At 39.0% G+C, this 23,315-nt stretch overlaps 1 protein-coding gene across 1 annotated transcript in view; it reads left to right on the forward strand.

Moving 5' to 3' along the window:
- SYT2 (synaptotagmin 2) overlaps positions 1-23,315 on the forward strand; it is a 470,295-nt gene that overhangs the window by 321,170 nt on the left and 125,810 nt on the right. The window contains exons 6-7 of the mRNA XM_063453184.1: positions 20,405-20,572; positions 21,466-21,583. Of these exons, the coding sequence (XP_063309254.1) occupies positions 20,405-20,572; positions 21,466-21,583 (286 nt within the window). The remainder of the gene's footprint in view (positions 1-20,404; positions 20,573-21,465; positions 21,584-23,315) is intronic.

The raw sequence follows: 23,315 nt of genomic DNA on the forward strand, positions 1-23,315 counted from the left end.
TGATTTTTTTTGCTTTTTTTTGTTTTGGATAACCCCTTTAAGTGAGTTTCTATCTAGCGTTTCATCCATAATGCAATTAAAGTCTCCCCCTATAAGGACTTTTCCCTTTTTAATATTATCTATTTTGTTTAGTACCGTTTGTATAAAGCCAATAGGTTTAACATTAGGTGCATATAAATTCGCTATTGTATATATTTCATTTTGTATTTTACATATTACTATAGTGTATCTTCCGTTTTTATCTATTTCCTGGTACATAATCTGTATATCTATGTCACTGGTTACAAGGAAGGCAACCCCACATTTTCTTTTATCCTCTAGTGAAGAACATATTTTGATATTAAAAGTATTAGGAATAAATCTTTTTGTATCTTTCCTTAACCAATGAGTTTCTTGCAACAAAACTATTTTTGCACCTTCTTTTTTAATATATTCAAATACCATGGATCTTTTATGGGGATTATTTAAACCCTGTACATTAAGTGTCAGAATTTTAACCATTCGGAGAAAGTAGAAGAATAGGACAAAGTCTCGGCACAGTCAACACAACAACAAAAGAAAAAAAAAAAAAAAAAAACAACAACAAATAAAACATGGTAAAAACCATGATCCCTCATGTAAAAAATACATGAAGCATCCCGTCTCCAACCCCCATGTCTTTTGAACCTGTTGGATACCTATACAACTTATTTGAGTGGGATCTGCCTTGTGATGTTGTTTAAAATATAAGGAGACCTGGTGCAATGCATATTCTCGTCTAATGTTGTAGATATGTTCATTTATGCGGGTATACAAGGATCTGGTAGTACGCCCTATGTAGTTTAGCCCACACGTACAGGTTACATAGTTACATAGTTACATAGCTGAAAAGAGACTTGCGTCCATCAAGTTCAGCCTTCCTCACATGTTTTTTGTTGTTGATCCAAAAGAAGGCAAAATAAAAACCCAGTTTGAAGCACTTCCAATTTTGCAACAAGCTAGGAAAAAAAACATTCCTTCTTGACCCCAGAATGGCAGTCAGATTTATCCTTGGATCAAGCAGTTATTACCCTACATTGAAAGATTATATCCTTGAATATTCTGTTTTTGCAAGTATGCATCTAGTAGCTGTTTGAACATCTGTATGGACTCTGATAAAACCACTTCTTCAGGCAGAGAATTCCACATCCTGATTGTTCTTACAGTAAAAAAAACTCTTTCTTTGCCTTAGACAAAATCTTCTTTCTTCTAGTCTAAACGCATGACCTTGTGTCCTATGTAAAGTCCGGTTTGTGAATAGATTTCCACACAATGGTTTGTATTGGCCTCGAATATATTTGTATAATGTTATCATATCCCCTCTCAGGCGACGTTTTTCTAAACTAAATAGGTTTAAATTTGTTAACCTTTCTTCATAGCTGATATGTTCCATTCCCTTTATTAATTTTGTAGCCCGCCTCTGCACTTTTTCTAGTGCCATAATATCCTTCTTTAGAACAGGTGCCCAAAATTGCACAGCATATTCAATGTGTGGTCTTACCAGTGATTTATAAAGAGGCAAAATGATATTCTCGTCCCGAGAATGAATGCCCTACTGGCCTTGGCCACTGCTGATTGACATTGCACATTGTTGCATAGTTTGTTGTCTATAACAATTCCCAAGTCCTTTTCGTGTGTTGTTATCCCTAATTCACTTCCATTAAGGGTATACGTTGCTTGTGTATTCTTTACGCTGAAGTGCATAACTTTGCATTTTTCAACATTAAATTTCATCTGCCATTTGAGTGCCCAGTCCTCCAGTCTATCTAAATCCCTCTGCAGCAAAGTAATATCTTGCTCACATTGTATTGTTTTACAAAGTTTTGTGTCATCTGCAAACACTGAAACATGACTTTCAATGCTGTCTTCAAGATCATTTATAAACATGTTAAATAGAAGGGGTCCCAGAACAGACCCCTGAGGGACACCACTTGCCACCTCTGTCCAGCTTGAAAATTTACCATTAACGACAACTCTTTGTACTCTGTTTTTAAGCCAATGTTCTACCCAAGAACAAGCATTTTCATCTAGATTTCCTTGAGTTTGAACACTAATCTTCTGTGTGGAACTGTATCAAATGCCTTGGCAAAGTCCAAATAGATCACATCCACTGCAACACCCTGATCTATACTTCTACTTACTTCTTCGTAGAATGCAATCAAGTTAGTTTGACACGACCTGTGCTTCATAAAACCGTGCTGATTTTTGCTGATAACCATGTTCTTCTCAAGGAATTCTTGAATATAATCCCTTAATAACCTTTCAAATATTTTACCAGCCACAGAAATTAAGCTCACAGGCCTATAATTTCCAGGCAAGGATTTTGAACCCTTTTTGAATATAGGAACCACATCTGCCTTCCTCCAATCCTCCGGAACACTTCCTGAAAGAAAAGAATCTTGAAAGATTAAAAACAGAGGTTCACTTATTTCTACACTTAGTTCCTTAAGTACACGTGGATGGATACCGTCAGGCCCTGGAACTTTGTTTATATTAACTTTCTTTAGTTGCTGCAGCACCTTGTCTTGAGTTAACCAATTACAATTATTCTGCAAATTTTTAGTAGCAATCATTTGCACATCCATTGCCATGGGTTCTTCCTTAATATATACAGAGGAGAAATAGTTATGTATATTATATTTTTTGAGCTACATGTGATTCCTTCCTTAATTATATACGTTGTTTCATTTACCTTGAATTCTTTCATATGTTATTTTTTATTTTGTGTTTTAGTACATGCATTGCAGTATTCGCATTTAAAAAAGCCTTTTTGTTGATTTAAAAAATAATTGCCTTGTACTTTAGGTTCATCTAGAACATGATTAACTAGAATCCTTTTCAAACTAGGGACACCTTTATGTATGATCTTTGGTACATCCCCAAGAATATTATTCAAAATGGGATCATCCTTAAGTATTGGCCAATAGCTTTTAACAATATTACGGATTTTATAATTATGCCCCCCTGCGTATTGGCAGATAAATGGGACATCAGAATTAGTACTTGTAACTTTCTTCTCCTTGTATTTTAAAATTTCTGTTCTATCCAGTGTGGTTACTTTTCTATTTGCGATTTTTTATTAAAATCTCCTCATTATAGCCTTTTTCTCTGAAATCTTCTACAACTTTTTTTACTTTGTTCCAAAAATGTGCGTTCATCAGTACAGTTCCTCTTCATTCTAATCAATTGACTGTTAGGTATATTATTTAGCCAGGGACTAAAATGGCAGCTAGTGTGTTGAATATAATTATTCACGTCCACTGGTTTAAAATGTTTTAGTTTTTAGTGTGTGTTCTTCTATATATATACTCAGATCCAAAAAATGAATCTCCTTATTGCTAGATTCTGAGGTGAGACTGATGCCCCACTCGTTGGTATTAAGGGTGTGCATAAAGTGGTGTAGGGATTCCTCTTCACCCTTCCAAATCATGATCAGGTCATCTATATACCTTTTTGTAGAGCACCAAGTTTGACTCCCAACTACCACCTTCCTCGACATGGACTTGTTCCCAATGTGCCATGAAGAGGTTGGCATAGCTGGGAGCGAACTTGGTGCCCATAGCTGTCCCGCATAATTGAAGATAAAAATCTCCTTGGAACCAAAAATTGTTGTTCTCCAAAATGAGGGCTATGGCTTCTAAAATAAAATTGTTTTGAATAGGTGAGTATAAGGAAGAAGATGTTAAGAAGTGATCTACTGCTCGTATACCTAAATTGTGTTTTATATTGGTATATAGGGAAGTCACATCCGCTGTAACCAATAGGTAGTCATCTTGCCAAATAATACCGTTCAATATCTGAAGAATATTCGTTGTATCTTTCAAATATGATGGTATTTTTTGTACCAGTGGTTGGAGCATTCGATCTACATACTCTGATAACCTGCAAGAGACAGAGTTGTTCCCTGAGACTATTGGTGGCCGCGCGGGTATTCTATGTTCTATTCTATAAGGTCTACTTGGGGAAGACCCCACCTTTGGACCAATTTAAAGAATATATTTCTGTAGAGTTGCCACTCCGTCCCTTTTACCCGGTATGTCCTCAAAAAATCTACCATATTGTCTTTCCTTGGGAGAAAAACCGCACACAACCCTGCCAAATTCTTCTGAGCCCAGGTCATGATGGGTTGAATCTCTCCTCAGGGAGGTGCTCTTGGTACCACTTTGATGGTTGATAAAAGCAGCTGTGGCCTTGTTGTCTATTCTTATTTTCCTGTCATAAGTGGCAGCACCGCACAAGTTGGTTGTTCCCTCTTATGTGGACAAGAAGCTCTTTAAAATATAAAAACATTTAATACTCCCGCCTACCTGCTCATCAAAGGCAGTACCCTCCTTCCATCCACAGTTCTTCTTGTCCCGACAGCGGGGCGGAGAAGACGCTCAAGAAGTCTGGTGAGGCTCACAGGATGAAGCCAGCAAGATGCGGACCCGAAAACTCCCTGGGAGGTGAGCAGCGAGGTACCCCTTCCACTCGAGTGTTACAGAATACAAGTGAAAGGGATTGTTCATTATTCTGGTCCCGGGCGGCCCTCCAATATGGAAGCAGGCCAAGTGCCTGCGAAACAGCAGTGGAATGCACACCTGAGTGGCTTTGCGATCCACAGAAGTTCCGATCGCACAAATGCGCATGCACAATTAAATATATAAGCTGTGCTGAACCGACTGACACCAGTGGGGTGGTCACCAGTATCAGGTTTACCATGTCACCAGCCCTCCCACAAGGCAGTGAGGTATTTTGAGGTGAGATTAATTAGTCTCTACTTTGAAATGCCTCATGTTTTATTCTAATGCTTGTACTTTTAGTGATACTCTTATTATATGTCAGAAATGTCCAGTCTTGCTTCCCCAGACAAGGACACGGTGAAAATGTTAGCTTAACTTCTGTGACTGGGAAAATAGTTTAAGGGCTATTAAGGGATAATATTCAGGAAGAACTTTGTTATTAGTAATAATCAGCATGGTTTTATGAAACATAGGTCATGTCAAACTAACCTAATTGCATTCTACGAAGAAGTAGGTAGAAGTATAGATCAGGGTGTTGCGGTGGATGTGATCTACTTGGATTTTGCCAAGGCATTTGATATGGTTCCTCACAATAGGTTAGTCTTCTTGGGTAGAACATCGGCTTAAGGATAGAGTACAACGAGTTGTAATTAATGGTACATTTTCAGGCTGGACTAAAATGGTAAGTGGTGTCCCTCACGGTTATATTTCGGGACCACTTCTATTTAACATATTTATAAATGATGTTGAAACAGGCATTGGATAGATTAGGGGCCTGGGCACTAAAATGGCAGATGAAATTTAACGTAGAGAAATGCAAAGTTATGCACTTCGGGGTTAAGAATGCACAAGCAACTTACACACTAAATGGTAGTGAATTAGGGATAACCACACACGAGACGGATTTGGGAATTGTTATAGACAACAACTTAGGCAGCAATATGCAATGTCAATCTGCAGTTGCTAAGGCCAGTAAGGTTTTGTCATGTATAAATAGGGGCAGAAATTCTCGGGATGAAAATATAATTTTACCTCTTTATAAATCGCTGGTAAGACCGCACCTTGAATATGTGAAAGCCTTATATTAAGGCAATCTATAAACGTGTGAAAAATCAACAACTGTTCTCTGTAGGTAAATGTTGTATATATAAATAAAACACCTATATATCACAATAAGTTGGATTATACACACAAAAAGAAGTATTTTAAAACTTGCAAAAGAGTCCAAAAGTTCTGAGTTGGAGTCTTTGGAGGGTTAATCTTATGTTGCAGTAGAAAAAGTGGCATCCGTGGATACACTGAAGCTCTTGTGTAGATTATACATTAGCAAGTAGTGATACTTGTCTCCAAGATATCACAATCAAGTTTCACAGGATCAGAGGCTGAATAGCCTTTTTACCGTCCACTAGTTATGGTGGTTCAAAACTCCCACCCGATCTCAGCTCTGATGGGGTGGAGTGAAGCATACAAGCTAACCGTGTCTGTGTGTGGTCGGTTCAAAAGCAGGCTGTCGTCATCAAAACCTCTGCGTCCTGGAAGCCGATAGCACTTCAACGCATTTCGCCCGCTCTCTCGGGATTTTTCAAGATAGTGTAACGGCTGTAGGTAGCAGTCTTTAAATACAATCCTGCCTAATCAGTAAAATGATTACATATTCTAAAACATGTTGAATACGGGACACATCTTCTCTTTGAAATTAAATGCAATCTGATGTTCTCTTGTCCGTGTATTCTTAAAATAGTAATAAAATTCATAACATAAAAAGTTACTGACATAAAGATGAGAATAAACATAATTACATAGAGTTAACAATCAACAAAAAATAAATCAAGGTACAAACACAAGAGTGTACTGCTGTTAAAGTTGTTGTAAATAGAGAGAATAGATATTATATTACATATGTAGATTAAATCAGATGTCTCATGTTTTGCTTACATTCCTACATCTCTATAATGGTGAAAGCATATTTATACACCCAAATGGGTGAAAAAGAGATTTCCCAAAGAGACAAGTGGTGTAATTGAGACAAAATACCCACATTAATTCCAGGGTTCATTCAGAAATAGAAACAAAGACACAGGTAAATGTATCCAGAGGTAGTAAGTATAAAGTGCTTCCAAAAATTAAATAATATAGTCAATATGCAAATTAGGGCAAAACCTCATATTCACACTTTTCCTTCCAAAATTAAAAGAAAGGAAAAATGTGCATGTAAAACTAAAATATATATACATTGAACCAGAAATACAGTTGTTCTTAAGCCAAAAACTGCTGCACTACCATAGGTATTTTGTCTCAATTACGCCACTTGTCTCTTTGGGAAATCTCTTTTTCACCCATTTGGGTGTATAAATATGCTTTCACCATTATAGAGATGTAGGAATGTAAGCAAAATATGAGACATCTGATTTAATCTACATATGTAATATAATCTCTATTCTCTCTATTTACAACAACTTTAACAGCGGTACACTCTTGTGTTTGTACTTTGATTTATTTTTTGTTGATTGTTAACTCTATGTAATTATGTTTATTCTCATCTTTATGTCAGTAACTTTTTATGTTATGAATTTTATTACTATTTTAAGAATACACGAACAAGAGAACATCAGATTGCATTTAATTTCAAAGAGAAGATGTGTCCCGTATTCAACATGTTTTATCATCCAAAAGAAAACTGGCCACTGGAAAAATCCTCATCACTGGAGGAAATTTTAAGATAATTCTTAGATAAGGGACTCTCAAATGGTATTTTAACCCTTACAGAGCATACATTTTTAATTATAGCAAATCCCAAAATCCATGTTATATATATACTGTGCCAAAATTATATAAAGATGCTCAGATATGGACAATAAGGGACAATAACATCTAACCTATCTGAATACGTTGATACCCACCTCCCACCCATTGTTAAATTATGTCGATCATACTTGAAAGATTCCATGAGCCTTTTAAATATTTTTAATAATTTTAAATGGGACAAAGATTTGTTATTAGTCACGTGTGATGTTGCCAGTCTCTACAAATGTATAGAACGCTCCAAGGGATGTGATGCCACTTGTTTTTTTTTCTGCAAACCGGTACTCCTTTTTCCAGAAGACCAAATTATTTTTATACTAGACGGCATATCTTTTATTCTACAGAATATTTTCTTTTGGTTTCAAGGTGATTTTTACTTACAGTGTAGAGGCACAGCTATGGTGACTAGGCTTGCATGTAGCTATGCAAATATTTTTATGGCTCATTTGGAAACATTTTTAATACATTCCCAACAGAGCTGGACAGCAAACCTGGTCCTATATAAACGTTACATCTACAATATCTTTTTGTTATTTGGAAAGGCAACAGGGCCTCAGTTTTATAATTTTAAAACACTTTTAAACACTAACTCGTGAGATCCATGAACAAAGAGTCAATTTTCTGGATCTAGAGCTTTATATTGAACAGGATAAAATAAAAACTCTCTTTAAAAAGGTGGATGTGAACAGCTATATTCACACAGACAGCATCCCAAAAGGACAATTCTCCTCAATTCTTCAGATTGAGGAGAAATTGCTTGGATGTTGCCCAATACAATGATCAGGCCAATTTTTTAAACGAACAATTTTTAGAACGAGGATATCTATGTGATATTTTAAATGGAAAAATTTAAGAAGTTAAGCAATTAGATAGTGATAACCTCTTAGAGTATAAGTTCAGTAAGGATCTACACAAACGGACAAGATTCCTTTCATTTTTTTATTATAATAATCATAGGGAATTGAGACATATCTTAAAAAGAAACTGGCATATTTTAAAAGAGGATCCTGATTTGACGCCATTCTTGGAGGATAAACCTAGGATAATTTTCAGAGGTGCTCATAACCTGAAACAGATTTTAACCAAGTTTTATTGATAATGGGAATGCAGATTTTATTAGTACACACAGAGGACAGATAATGGGTTTCCACTATTGTGGTAACTGTGTTGCCTGTAAAAATTCTAAACCTAAAATGAAGAAAATTGAAGGCTTTAAATCATTTTCAGGACAAGAAAAATTCCAAATAGAATCCTTTATCACTTGCCATTCTAAAAGTGTTGTGTGTGTGCTCACGTGTCCTTGTGGTCTCCAATATGTGGGCAAGACTTCTAGATGCCTGAAAACAAGGATACGTGAGCATATTTACAACATAAAGAGAGTTTTTTTGAACCACGAGTCTCTACACTTTGCAGTTCTTCGGTCTCCAGAATGTATGGAGACACTGGAGGGGTGGCGATTTGGAGTCCACGTTAAACAAATGCGAGATGAGGTGGATATTTGTCTTAGACACCTTGTCTCCAAGTGGACTCAACGTGTATTTCGAAATGGCAGTTTTAATTAAATTGTATCCACTTATATTCACTCTATCTGTATGCTGGTTAGGAGCTTATGTCTATTTTTATATATTCTTATCCTTAGTAATCAATTTCCAAAACATAATATAATTTTTTTGTATTTATGTTTTATATTTATATGTTTGTTTATGGTATTTTGTTTATTCTGCCTCTCCAAAACTTATATATATTTTTCTCTTTTTTACAGATTTATATCAAATATGTAGTAATGAGTTATAACAATCTCATATTCATATTTTAAAATATGTTTTGTTTTTAAAACATTGCTCAAAAAAATAAAGGGAACACTTAAACAACACAATGTGACTCCAAGTCAATCACACTTCTGTGAAATCAAACTGTCCACTTAGGAAGCCACACTGAGTGACAATCAATTTCACATGCTGTTGTGCAAATGGGATAGACAACAGGTGGAAATTATAGGCAATTAGCAAGACACCCCCATTAAAGGAGTGGTTCTGCAGGTGGTGACCACAAACCACTTCTCAGTTCCTATGCTTCCTGGTTGATGTTTTGGTCACTTTTGAATGATGCTGGTGCTTTCACTTTAGTGGTAGCATGAGACGGAGTCTACAACCCACACAAGTGGCTTTGGTAGTGCCGCTCATCCGGGATGGCACATCAATGCAAGCTGTGGCAAGAAGGTTTGCTGTGTCTGTCAGCGTAGTGTCCAGAGCATGGATGTGCTACCAGGAGACAGGCCAGTACATCAGGAGACGTGGAGGAGGCCGTAGGAGGGCAACAACCCAGCAGCAGGACCGCTACCTCCACCTTTGTGCAAGGAGGAACAGGAGGAGCACTGCCAGAGCCCTGCAAAATGACCTCCAGCAGGCCACAAATGTGCATGTGTCTGCTCAAACGGTCAGAAACAGACTCCATGAGGGTGGTATGAGTGCCCGACGTCCACAGGTGGGGTTTGTGCTTACAACCAACACCGTGCAGGACGTTTGGCATTTGCCAGAGAACACCAATATTGGCAAATTCACCACTTGCGCCCTGTGCTCTTCACAGATGAAAGCAGGTTCACACTGAGCACCTGTGACAGACGTGACAGAGTCTGTAAACGCTGTGGAGAACGTTCTGCTGCCTGCAACATCCTCCAGCATGACCGGTTTGGCAGTGGGTTAGTAATGGTGTGGGGTGGCATTTCTTTGGAGGGCCGCACAGCCCTCCATGTGCTCGCCAGAGGTAGCCTGACTGCCATTAGGTACCGAGATGAGATCCTCAGACCCCTTGTGACCATATGCTGGTGCGGTTGGCCCTAGGTTCCTCCTAATGCCAGACAATGCTAGACCTCATGTGGCTGGAGTGTGTCAGCAGTCCCTGCAAGACGAAGGCATTAATGCTATGGAGACCATCCGCCAACTCATCAGGAGCATGCACAGGCATTGTAGGGAGGTCATACAGACACGTGGGGGCCACACACACTACTGAGCCTCATTTTGACTTGTTTTAAGGACATCACATCTAAGTTGGATCAGCCTGTAGTGTGTTTTTCCACTTTAATTTTGAGTGTGATTCCAAATCTAGACCTCCATGGGTTTAAAATTTGATTTCCATTCAACTATGTAAAGAACAAAGTATTTAGAAGAATATTTAATTCATTCAGATCTAGAATGTGTAATTTTATTATGTTTACAACAAAGAATGTATGTTTAGCTTTTATGTATAGATATAAAAGCAGCAACAACCTCTAAGTAAGGGCACCACTGCATACAACAAGCATTGTGTCCCAAAAGAAAAATGGTTGCCAATACTTCAAATCCCTTTAAGAACTATAATGAACCCGGAAGTGACCCAAAACCGGAAGTGCCCTGATACCAGAAGTGAACGAATATCGTGAAAATGGTACCAAACTTTAACACCCCCAGACTACTATTTAAACCAACATGGGGAATGAGGAAATATGCACCTGAGGTAGACCTACATGGTTGAAACACATGGTACTTTTACTTTACACATCTTTAATTATTTGTCTGCTGCTATGTCCTGTTTTCTGCACTTTATTGAACTAAATCCATTTGAGAAAGACCTTCAAGTTTCCTGAATTTTTGGGAGTAACAGAATTCCAGGATTCATTCCAGCAACTTTATCTGCTGATAAGCCATCCCAGCCAGAACCTGCTATACGTGGCTCTGGGAAGAGTGAGTGACCCATTACCTCTTTATACTAAAAGGGACACATGGTGTAGGGACACTGATCAAGTATTTTCAGATCAAGAACTAAGTTATACTTCCACCAGTGATGATATTCTTTCATCCTTTAATAGACTTACCAACCTTTTTCAACAACAAATTAAAACAGGCTGGGAGATAGCATCCTTAGAGAACTATCTTAAAAAACAACTAATCCCTAGGGGTCTAAGGGTACAGAATATCCCAGCATCACATATTGAGGAAGAAGAATTCATTAAAGAGTGGGAGGAGGCAGCGGGTATTTGTTCGAATAGATTCATGGAAATCCTCTGTAAATTTGAATCAAGAAGGCTAGTTACCATTAACAAAGAGGTCGATGAACAAATTGACAAGATAGAAAAATTTAAGACAGAATCTAATTTTGAACTCTTAGAAACTAAACTTAAAAATAATCTGGATAAATTCCAACAAAATATAAAGATCCGGAAACATTCTAAGTTTCTAAGGGACAACCAGGATTTTAAAAATGGCAATGTATATAGGAGAAATAGGAGGACGAGGAAAAGTTTCTCTGAACCTATCTCAACTTCAGAATACGAAACAAGCGGCTCTGATTCTGAGTCGAGTAAGGGAAGCACTCAGGCAACTCACGAATATAACACCAGAAGTATTTTAAAAAGAGGGGTTACTTTTTTAGGGAACCCTTACATGGAGGACAATATGACTCCACAATCACGAGGCCGAGGCAGACCCCCCCAAAGGTTCAGAAGGAAACGATACTAACTAATACTCCCATAGACAACCAGATTATTAATCTTTCATCTTATACACCTACCAGTCCAGAATTACAACTTTTACAACGTGGCCTATCCTTCGTTCCAGTGTCCAAATTTGATAAGTTTAACTGGACGAAGGATATACACCTCTTTGCGAGGAAATTAGCCCTACACAAATTTCATCGCCTCCGCGATGAAAAAAGAGCTAAAAATTTGGGCCTTCAAGCCTCGGACATTGAGGTGTTAAATACTCTGGTTGATCTACTTACCTCTAATGAATCCTATACTGACCTACAATCCCCTCTGACCCAACTTAGGAAGAAAAGTCTATTTACTCCACATCTAGCTGAGTTCAAGTATATAGATTTATTTGTTGAACTAACATGTGGAGAAATTGACAAAGTTAAGTTTAAAGAACTTCAAGTCCAACCTGCCAGTAACATTTCTATACAGGAACAAAATTCACTAAAACACCTACAGACTCTGGACAAGGTGATCTTTAAACCGTCAGACAAAGGGGGTAATACGGTGATCCTGAACAGAATTGATTATGTATCCATGGTACATGACCTCATCCAGGATAAAGACACGTACGAAATACTCCCCTACGACCCCACTAAAAAGTACCTTATGGAACTTAAAAACATTCTTGATACGGCCCTTGCATCAGAGCTTATTTCCAAAGATGAATTTGATTTTATACTCACTAAAAAACCCGTAACAGCGACCTTTTATGCCCTCCCAAAAATACATAAACAAAAACCCAAATTAGGTGGGAGACCTATTGTCTCGGGGAGGGGTAATCTAACCCAGAACACAAGCCTATTTGTAGATCAGATTCTACGCAAATTAGTCATTAAACTCCCATCCTATCTAAGGGATACCAAGCATACTTTGAATATCATTGGGGGTTTGACCATAACAGGAGATGCCATCTTGTGTAGTCTGGATGTGGAGAACTTATACAGTTCTATACCACATGGAGTGGGCCTTAAACACATCCAGGCCTTTCTGGATGAACAACCAGGAGCCTCGCTACCTCATAATCGCTTGGTACATGACTTAATGCAATTCATTCTGACGCATAACTTTTTCATGTTCCAGGGCAAATATTACCACCAACTTAGAGGGACGGCTATGGGGACGGCATGTGCCCCCTCATATGCCAATCTCCACCTAGGGTGGTGGGAGAGAACTATGGTTTTCAACACTCAGATGCAGAAATATACCCAACACATCAAGGTTTGGAAGAGATACATTGATGACGTCCTACTGATTTGGACGGGCACCATTGACCTTTTCCATGACTTTGTGAGGACCCTGAACCTTAATGATATTAACTTGAAATTAACAAGTGAAGTAGGAGGCAAAAAAATTAATTTTCTGGATATCACCATCACAATGACAGAAGATGGTCAGCTTATCTCTACTTTATTTAGAAAACCTACATCTACCAATAACCTACTCAATTGGGAGAGCTATCACCCTCCATCCCTTAAAAGAGGGATACCAATTGGACAATACTTACGCCTTCGACGGAACTGCTCCAATTTGGAGGACTTTAAGATTAAGGCTAAGTCACTTCGGAGCCAGTTCAAACAGAAAGGGTACCCGAATAAATGCATTAAATATGCATATAAACGGGCGTTATTGGTAGATCGAAACGAGTTACTTTCAGAGGATAACAGCTGTAAAACAGCTCAGGATGTGATCAGGTGCATTGGGAGTTATGATGCAGGCTGGAACCATATCATTAAGATCTTGGAAAGATATTGGCCCCTCCTGCACCAAGATCCGCATATACATAAAGTAATCACTCCCCATGCATCTGTCACTGCAAGACGAGGACAAAACCTTAAGGACTTACTAGTCCCTAGCCACCTGAAGAATATCCCTCAGAATCCCACCTGGCTAAAATCCCCAGTGGTTGGTACCTACCAGTGTGGGAGGTGCAAGGCATGTCACTTTATACGGCGTCCATCCAAAACCTTCACAGACTCATCTAACTCTCAGGAGTTTAAAGTGAAAACCTTCTTTAATTGTCAGACAAAAGGTGTTGTCTATCTACTCACTTGCTCCTGTAATAAACTTTACGTAGGTAAAACTTCTCGGATGTTGAAAGTAAGAATCAGAGAACATGTGAATTCAGTGAATCCTAGGAGACTGATAGACACACCAGTCTCCAAACACCTCAAACTGCATCACAAGGGTTCCTCAGATGGGATCAGGTTCTGTGGCTTGGAAAAGGTTACTTTGGGACCAAGGGGTGGGGATCTGGATAAAAAACTCCTGCAAAGAGAGAGTTTCTGGATCTACAAACTTAAGACACTCTCACCCCTTGGTCTCAATGAGGGTTTTTCATACACTTCTTTTATCGCGGACTAACACTCTTAGCTCCCATGTCTGTAAATATATGCAAACAATGTAATTATGTAAATATTTAAGCTTTGCCTCATACACACTTTACACTTTAGTATAGTTTTTTGTGGATTTATTTATTATTTATTTATATCGATTTTTATCTGTTCGGATGCTGTTGTTCCCCCCTAAAATAGCCCATATCCTCACGTTACCTCTAAAATCTTAAGAGACTGTATATTATAGGGCTGAATAAATTCGACCCTTTTCTATCTTCCTACCTCGACTTAAGACTCTGTCCCTTTACAGTACGCCTAAAAGAATGCATTCTATAATCGGTCGAATTGCCTCCCTGAGAATACCGTTCCTCCAATGTACTAAACGCCTATTCAGAGGTTTATCTACTTTATGAAGCCTTTTGTTTGATAGATGAGAGACCCCATATCTCATAATCTTGAATTTGTTATCCAGCCAGGACTATGGATATGTTTCTATACAATTTTAGCTGATCAGGGATTATGACACCCTGTGGTCAAAAACAATGATTACTACTGACAGAGCGTCAGAGTAAGCTTTATACTGTATACATATGAATATAACGATTTAGTGTCAGTTTAGACCCAACATACAGTGGCTGGCTGTGATTTATAGGGGTTGTTTAAACCAGTACATTATGGCCACATCGGACATAACATAGTAGATAGACAGGTAGGCTATATGGTGGTCTACTGATCTTTAATTTATATATGACATTTGGGTGGATGATTGACTGTGAGTCTTAGGAATGGTAGTCCTCTTACTTTCTATCCACTAAGTGGACACGATCGTCAGACCATTCAAACACTTGGAAGGGGGTGTGGTATAATTCCACACACTATCTGCCGATCAAAGGAGTCACATGAGATGTTTGAACCAATCACAGGAGCCCCGAATTCCACCAATCCGCTCCGTGGTGTGGGAGATCACATGACATCCCATCCGGCATGGAATACCGGAAATGAGGGGCTAGAACGAGGTATCGTTACAAACACCTGAGGGATATCCTCCCTGACCGGCCAATTGGCCAATTTCTGGGCATATGGCATATTTAAGGGAGGTTAGTGACCACATACTTTTGGTCCCTGACGAAGGTGCATGACATAGGCACCGAAACGCGCGTTGGGCGTTTCTAGCATTTATTATTTTTTTGTGTTTCTCACATGGGCACAGATTGAACACTTGGGGTGGGGAGCATTTTCTACCATGCTCTATATCACCATTTTTTGATTGATTTTCTTTTATACTTTCTCTATTATGTCTATCTAGCTAGCTGAAAAGGGAGAGAGGCTTTATAACTATATTTGTCAAGTACATTTAGTACTGACCTCTTACCCTATCCTATGCTTCTTTCACTATATATATTGCTCTATCTCTTGCTTGCAGCATCTCTGTGATACAGTCTAATTGTTAGTGCTGCCTTGTTTAAGTAATCTTTATGTTGATCATCTATATCCACTTAGGATGACAAATTATTTCTAACTAATTTTTTGGAGTGGATAATAGCTATATATGTGGCTGGGCAAGCACCAGGGGCAGGGATATGGATATGGATTTTTTCCTCTATCCCATAATAGTCCTCTCTCATTTGACTATATCTCAGACCCAGTAGCTGCCCTGTTCAATTAACTTTTATACTGATTAACTGTATCCACTTAGGATGACAAATTAGTTCTAAGCACTAACCTTGAAGCGGATAATAGCTATATAGATGTGGCTGGGAAAATACCAGGGGCAGGGATATGGATATTGATAATTAATTGGAATTTTTTCCCTCTATCCCATAATAGTCCTCTCTCATTTGACTATATCCCAGACCCATTAGACAGTAGAGATCGTACAAGTTGTATATACTTCATTCATTTTTGATTTAATTTAAACTATTGCTGTTTAACTTTCATGCATTCATTAATTATGTATGGCTGGGTAAGCAGTAGAGACAGGGAGATGGATACATTTTTTGACCATTATCATTAAAGGATTTTTTATTATTTTATTTTTTGTCCCTCGATCCCACAATAGTCCTTGACTTATCCCAGATCCATTAGATAAAGGAGAGTGAACTAGTTGTATATACTTCATTTATTTAATTTTTGAGTTCTTTTATGTATTTTGATTGTTCCAATTATCTATTCACTTTGTGGCACTGTCCTCCCTAGCTAGGGGGATTCAGCCTCCAGTATCTATATACAGTACCTTTCCATAACTCTATACATATATCCAGGTATGCATAGGGTCTCATTTACTTCTGTAGTTTGAGACCTTGAGCATCTGTTTCTGTCTGTTTGACATACTAAAATATCTAAATAATATCTTAAACTATGTACAGTTTTATATGTTACAGATAACCAGAGACAAATTGTAAGGTCCTCCTTGATATAAGTTGTGATAAAGTGAAGGCAGAGAGGCCTTTTTTTTTTTTAAATTCTTTATTTTTATTGTGCATAGGGAGGTACAAACATGGCTGCAATGCCACAACAGTGATTACATGCCTTCGCAAAGCTGACAATACTTTTAAATTGTTAGAGTAATGCTGAGTATATCAGGTTAGTAAATGTGAGTAACAATAGCAAGAGGTGTGTTTACGAGAAATAAATTGACATGACTGACATAGATTAGTAACCTGCTGAATTGCTAAACATTATAATAAGCAAAATGGACAATCTGTCAAAAGACAAGAGTAGAAGAGGAGCAATGGAACGTTATGACAGCTGTATGTCTAGCTAGGAACATAGATATCGTGGTCATGCTTAATAAACAGTTGTAGGTTAGAAAGGTACGTAAGCTGAACTAACTTATATAACAGAATAGCAAGGCAATACATAGATAGGCTTAGCGTATACTTGCTTGGTCCCTAGCGATACCCCCCCTGCGGTCCCCGGCATAAACAAAAGGGCTATTGAATTGCATACATACAGGTGAGAGAGTTCATCTCGGGTATTAAGAGGTAATGAATATTGGGCACTGTGTCTGACATTGAGTCCCAGTCTTGTGTGGATCAGCCGATGCCTTGTTGGGGCTGGGTGTGCTCCCATTGTTAGTTGCAACGATGGTGCGTGTCACATTCCTCTTGGTCCAGCAGTGTGGGAGAAGAGTGTCTCAGTGTAGGCAGAGGACCTATTCGGTATGTATAATGTGGCTCTAGTTGTTGTTCCCCCCTGTCGGTGAAATCGTTGGCTGTAGCTGTGGCTGTGGGTTTTTGTGCTGCTGCTGCTGCCGTTTTAGGCCTCTTGGTCTGCCACTTGCATGTGTGGATGAGTTGGCCATTGCCCCTCTTAGGCTGGGTCATTATCAGGGAGCGAGGCGGTGTTCTGCGCTGTGCTGTGGGGGTCCCCTTAAGATGCTTTGCCTGTGTCTGGTCACGTTCACCCTTTGTGTGGCTCCGGTCACGCGATATCGGGTTGGTCTTTTTCAGGTGCCTGTGGAGCCCGGGAAGAGAACTTACGGCGTGTGCCGGGACATTCTCTTGAGTCTCTCGGAACGGGCCGTGTGGCATACCTTCAGGCTGGGTCCCAGGTTCCGGGGGCCATGCAAGCTGTTCCAGCCTCTCCCAGAAAGTGTCAAAAATGCAGGTGAGTCTGAGCTCCGTTTCTCTCTCGGCATTGCAGAGGGTTGAGGCGTGTGTGTCGTTCGCCATTTTGTCGGTCACACCAGCGACCTCCAGTCCGCCCGATCTGTTCAACTACTTATCACCTGCTGAGGGGTCCGTGAGGGGGTGGACCGGGATAACCCCCGCCGGTCCATGGGGGGGAGAACGAGGGCCCGGAGTCCTACATCTGGCTGGTTCAGGCCGCAGAGAAGCGGCCATCCTCCCTGTGCCCGCCATGCTGGTAGGCCTCGCTGTGAGTTTGGGTACACCTGTGTAACATTGTCGCTTGGGTTGTGTCTGTGTGTGCGCGCCGGTATCACCCATCACTTGGTGGCCTTTAATCTGCATTTTAGTGCCTTTCAAGCGTCTAGAATCCGTTGTTTTAGCCCCAAGCAGCAGGAGCTGGTGAGGCATGCTTTCTCCCTGCTCAGCGGTCAGGCCCCGCCCCCCGGCAGAGAGGCCTTTTAACCCCAGGGGAAGTACGTGTAGTTTGTGTATTGCACAACACAAAGCTATGTTTAGTTATGGGCCCCTGGGATGGAGCATTTGGAGAGAAGGGTGGGCCAATGCCCCACTCCGCAGTTTACAGACAACTGGGAGAAATAAGTTCCAGGCCAGAGTTTTGCTCTGTCTCCAACCCACTGCTCAGCTGCAGATAATTAGCTGTAGCAGTGTGAATAAACCCCTCCCTGCTAGGCAGGTAAATGGGGGATTGCTGGCTTCTTCCCAGGAAGCAGGTAGGAGAGAGTCTGTTCTCTCCAGTGAGAGAGAGTCAAGGAGACTGAGCGCAAAAGGAAAGCAGTCAAGGCTGGCTTGGAGCAATGGGAGTGCAGAAGGAAGCAGTCAAGGCTAGTTTGGAGCACTGGGAGTGCAGAAAGGAAAGCAGCAGGCTAGCTGAGAGCACTGGAGTGCAGAAAGGAGAGCAGAGGTTTGCTATCTAATAGGTTGGTGAAACCAATATTGTTTTGTTTTAGTTTAACCCCTGAGAGATAGGGAACCTGAAGTTAGTAAGTGCTCAGACGAGCTAGGTTTTTGTTTATAGTGATTTGTGTTATATTTATGTTTTCATTTGCTGCTGTCTCCTGTGTGGACTTACAAATAAAGTGCCTGGACTTTATGCAAATAAAAGGAATGTACCTGTTGTTTACCCTAGAGGACCGTGCTACTTGCAGACAAGGATCACAAAGTATATCATATCATATTGTGCACCCTGTATTTTGTACTTGTTTTTGCAATGGAGGTGATTTGTTCAAATTCACAGGATTCTGCAGTACCTTGTGTCTCATCATCTGATTCCAAAACCATTTGAAAGGAATTTTGCCTAGACCTGTTTCCTCTAGTAGATTAATCAGATTAATCATCTGGTGATTCCAAAACCATTTTAAAGGAATCTTGTCTAGGACTCTTTCCTCTAATAGATCCCTTCTGCCACTGCCTGCTTTATCTATGAGGCTATATATTGTGCACAGGTTGAAGCCTGGGGTGTCTGATGTTGTTCAGATCCACCAGCAATTATGGCCAAGCATTTCCTGCAAAGCCTGCAATTTTCCAAAGGCACCCTTGGCAGGCCGCCGGCTTCTTCCTTCTCAGTGATGAAGATCTAGGGCCCGACTGGTCTTCTGGGCAGTTATATATGGGCAAAATATATATTGCTCACCTATGGCCTATAGTGGATGACTTGGCGGACGTATGAGAATAGGCTAAAAATAAAATGCCCTTTAATTAAACATTTCTAATAAAAAATATGACATTTTTCATACTGTCAAACAAGACATCAAATCTTACCTGCAAAAACCTGAAAAATGCAATTTGAGAGGGAAAAAATGTATGAATCCTATGCAGAAATAAGCTGAAAAAACTTTCAGAGATTGCCTCTGCGCCTTTAAATCTTTGCGCATGCGTGATTGGCCAGAAATGCCCCGACCGCCATCTTGAAAATTGGTGAAACTAGGGTCAATTGTGACAGTGCAATTTGCGAATTAGTCATATGAACGACCTCGTTTGCGAGTGCCGTTCGCACATGCGTGCATGAAATACTTCCGAAATCTGCAAACAAAAAAGTACCAGAACTACCGAAATTGCATCTGCTCCGGGAGTTCTGCTGAAATGGGAGGTGAATCTACACACTCCCCATGTTGTGGATATTCTGAGTCCAGATGATCCTATGTTGTGCTACATAGATACTAAGCCCTCAAGCTTCCTGGGCTGACCTGCCCAGGATGAAGACTACATCAATAGTCAGGTGAACAAAAAAGACACAATTTAACAGATCAAACTGTCCATGGCTAAGAGGACAGGAAAAAAAGACAGAGGAACTGGGGCTAACAGGGATCCCTATATACCTGCCCACTTAATTGTTTAATTACGTTTGTTCGTGTCCTATTGGCTAGAGGGAGGAGCTAACCCATTGATTATATGCCACCATGATTAGCCAGGAAAGAATGTTATTAAATTGAAAGTGCTGAGAGAAATTATTTTTTTTCTTAAAACCTTTCTAATTAATGTATAGTATCCTAGTTTTCAAAAACTGTTCCAAAACCTTTCCAAATGTAAGCTATAAGGAACAAGTAAATCAACTAACTTTAGAATCATTTCTATGTTATTCATTGCTAGATACCTTATCAAGAGCTTGGGGGAAAGACACTTTGTATGTCCATTTATGATTTTGATCGATTCTCCAAACATGACATCATTGGAGAAGTGAAAGTTCCCATGAACACTGTGGACCTAGGGCAACCAATTGAGGAATGGAGAGACTTACAGAGTGCAGAGAAAGAGGAGGTAAGTTGCAAGGAGCAAGAATTTAGAAAGTCGTTATTTATCCAGAGCTGTTGTATATCTTATGTTGGTATATTTATGTATTCATGCTTTACATTAAAATGTAACAGTAGCAGTATATATACCCATAGTTTTCTTTCAAAACAATAAGGGCCGTGTTACATGAAAAGCAGGATAATAAAGCTCGCAAAAGCATTCTCTTGCCTAAAGAAAAGGGTATGCAGCTAAACATTCTAAAGGTGGCACAGATGGAATGGTAAGGGGACTGTTGTTGGTTTCTTAGGTTTAAATAATTGCATACCACGTGTCCCTATTGTGGGCCCAAATCCCTATTTTCTATCCAAATGTCACTCTTTTCTAGGAGCTCTATATTGTTGGTGTGTCTGAGTGTATAGGAGAGCTCCACATAATAATACTTGACGTAATATATGTTTTAACTACACTAGATGTATTTAGTCATGAGTCTATGTAAATGAGATTGATGAGTGAGATTGAGATTGAAAACTACATTTTAGTTGCATATTGTTGTAAATTGTTATAAATAAGTCACCTACCTTTTCTTAGAACAGCTTTCGCCTCCAACCACATCCCCACTCCCACCTCTGATATTAATAAATCAGTTGAATTTGCAGTTTAATTTGGGGAAACCACTTGAAGAATTTGTTTTGTTGAGCTATTTCAACTGCTGTTGATTTGTTCATTGCAAGCAGTTGAAAGTGTATACATTTTAACAATAAACCTGATTTTCAACAGGGATTTATTAATTTTGATTACAACTGTGTGCATTGGTAGTCTTTGAAATCATTGTCTTATTGAAAGGGTAGAAAAGAATTAAATATTAAAATAATATAACGATATTTATTATAACGTCTTTCTGTTTTCTAACTATTTCCCAGCCTGAGAAGCTTGGTGATATCTGTATCTCCCTGCGTTATGTTCCCACTGCTGGAAAACTTACTGTCTGTATTCTGGAAGCAAAAAATCTTAAAAAGATGGATGTGGGTGGTTTGTCAGGTAAAGAGTAACACAGGGTGTTGACATAAAAACAATGTGATTTCCTCTACTTGCTGTCCCTTATCCAAAATCGTAATCAATGTTTGCAACATTACTATATCACTAACTAACCAAGGCCCCTATTAAATTCCAGCTGACTTTTATTGACAGTGTATTGGCTCCTTATAAGTTATTTAATGGTTCTGATCAATTTAATTGCAAGCTTTTAAAGCTTATTGATCAAATCAATTTATAACTTTTTTGACATGGATTTTTCTAGATTTGTTTTGTTTGTTTTGTTTTTCTGTCTCTCCCTGTTAAACTACACCTACCATTTAACATTGTAGACTGATCATTTATTTGTCAGTGGACAAACATTCAAAAATAGCAGGGGATCAAATAAATTTTTCCCTTGCTGTAAGCTCTTCTTGATGGCATATTTTCAATGTTGTCATTAAATGTCATCTGTAAGTTATTACTATTCGATAGCGGTTTGCAGACACGTTTTGCTACATGTGTGTTGACCTAAGTCATTGCTATAGCAAACACAGACTCTACCTGTGCATGCACAGTTCACATGCAGTTGGCCTTGGCCTGATAGACCCAGGAGATATCTGCTTTATTTGCACATGATGTTTGATATACATGGCCAAAAACATTTGTCTTTTCATAATCCATTAATGGGATGATTATTTTGTTGATTTATCAAATAAATAAAAAAATCTCAAGAATGTGGAATCTGAGCAGTGCCATGCAGATTGAGTGTGCCATATAAATTGAACATATAGAATTTGGATGAGTTACATAGAAGATATATTGGGGGCATACCTTGATATGGATAAATAGTGCATTAACCCCTTAAGGACCAAACTTCTGGAATAAAAGGGAATCATGACATGTCAGACATGTCATGTGTCCTTAAGGGGTTAAATAACTGTCAATTTATATATAAAATATCACATGTAAAAATCTTAATCAATAAAAGTGCCCATAGTGCTTATTATTTAGGAAATATGTGCCCAAATTATTGTGTAAAATGATTATATATACCATAGGATTCTGTTCCTAATCTTTTTTTTTTTTTCTTCCTCTCTGTCAATGGTTTAATTGATTGCCAGATTGCATTTTAATTCTAGTACTTGGGAAATTAATCTTAAAGGGATCATGAAAAGTGATATTTAAGATGGATTGAAGTAGGAGGATACAATGTACGTTTGCAAGAGCCCCAGGAGGAGGGGCAAAATGCACCACGGGCCAGAACCAGGAAGTAGACGGTGAATACAGATCAGAAAGATCAGCCAAATCAAGGAGAGAAGTGGGACTTTTGGAGATGATTTGTATATCCCAGATGTACTCAAAGTGGGATAAAGAGCTGTTGAGCTGTTTCGGAACACTGACATTGGAAGCTGAGTCATATACTGATGACTGAAAGTGTATCTATTGGATCCTACGCACTCTGGGGACTGATCCTCCCTGAGTTTGATAGTTACAAGTGGTACTTTAACCACTCTACGTTTGTGAGTTTGTTATCATTAGTCTTTTTTTTTTTATATATGTTATGGCAATATTGCACTAGGTTTTTTTCCCCTAGACTCTCTCATTATGGATTACCAAAACTGTGCAAGTATAATAGTGGGTATCACTATACCACTGATTATTGATTAAAGGTACCCTCATTTTACACTATTGTTTGGGCACATATTTGCTAAATAACGAGCACTATGTGCACTTTTATTGATTCTTAAGATTTTAA

This window comes from Pelobates fuscus, chromosome 1, assembly GCF_036172605.1.
Source record: "Pelobates fuscus isolate aPelFus1 chromosome 1, aPelFus1.pri, whole genome shotgun sequence".
Lineage (NCBI taxonomy): Eukaryota > Metazoa > Chordata > Amphibia > Anura > Pelobatidae > Pelobates > Pelobates fuscus.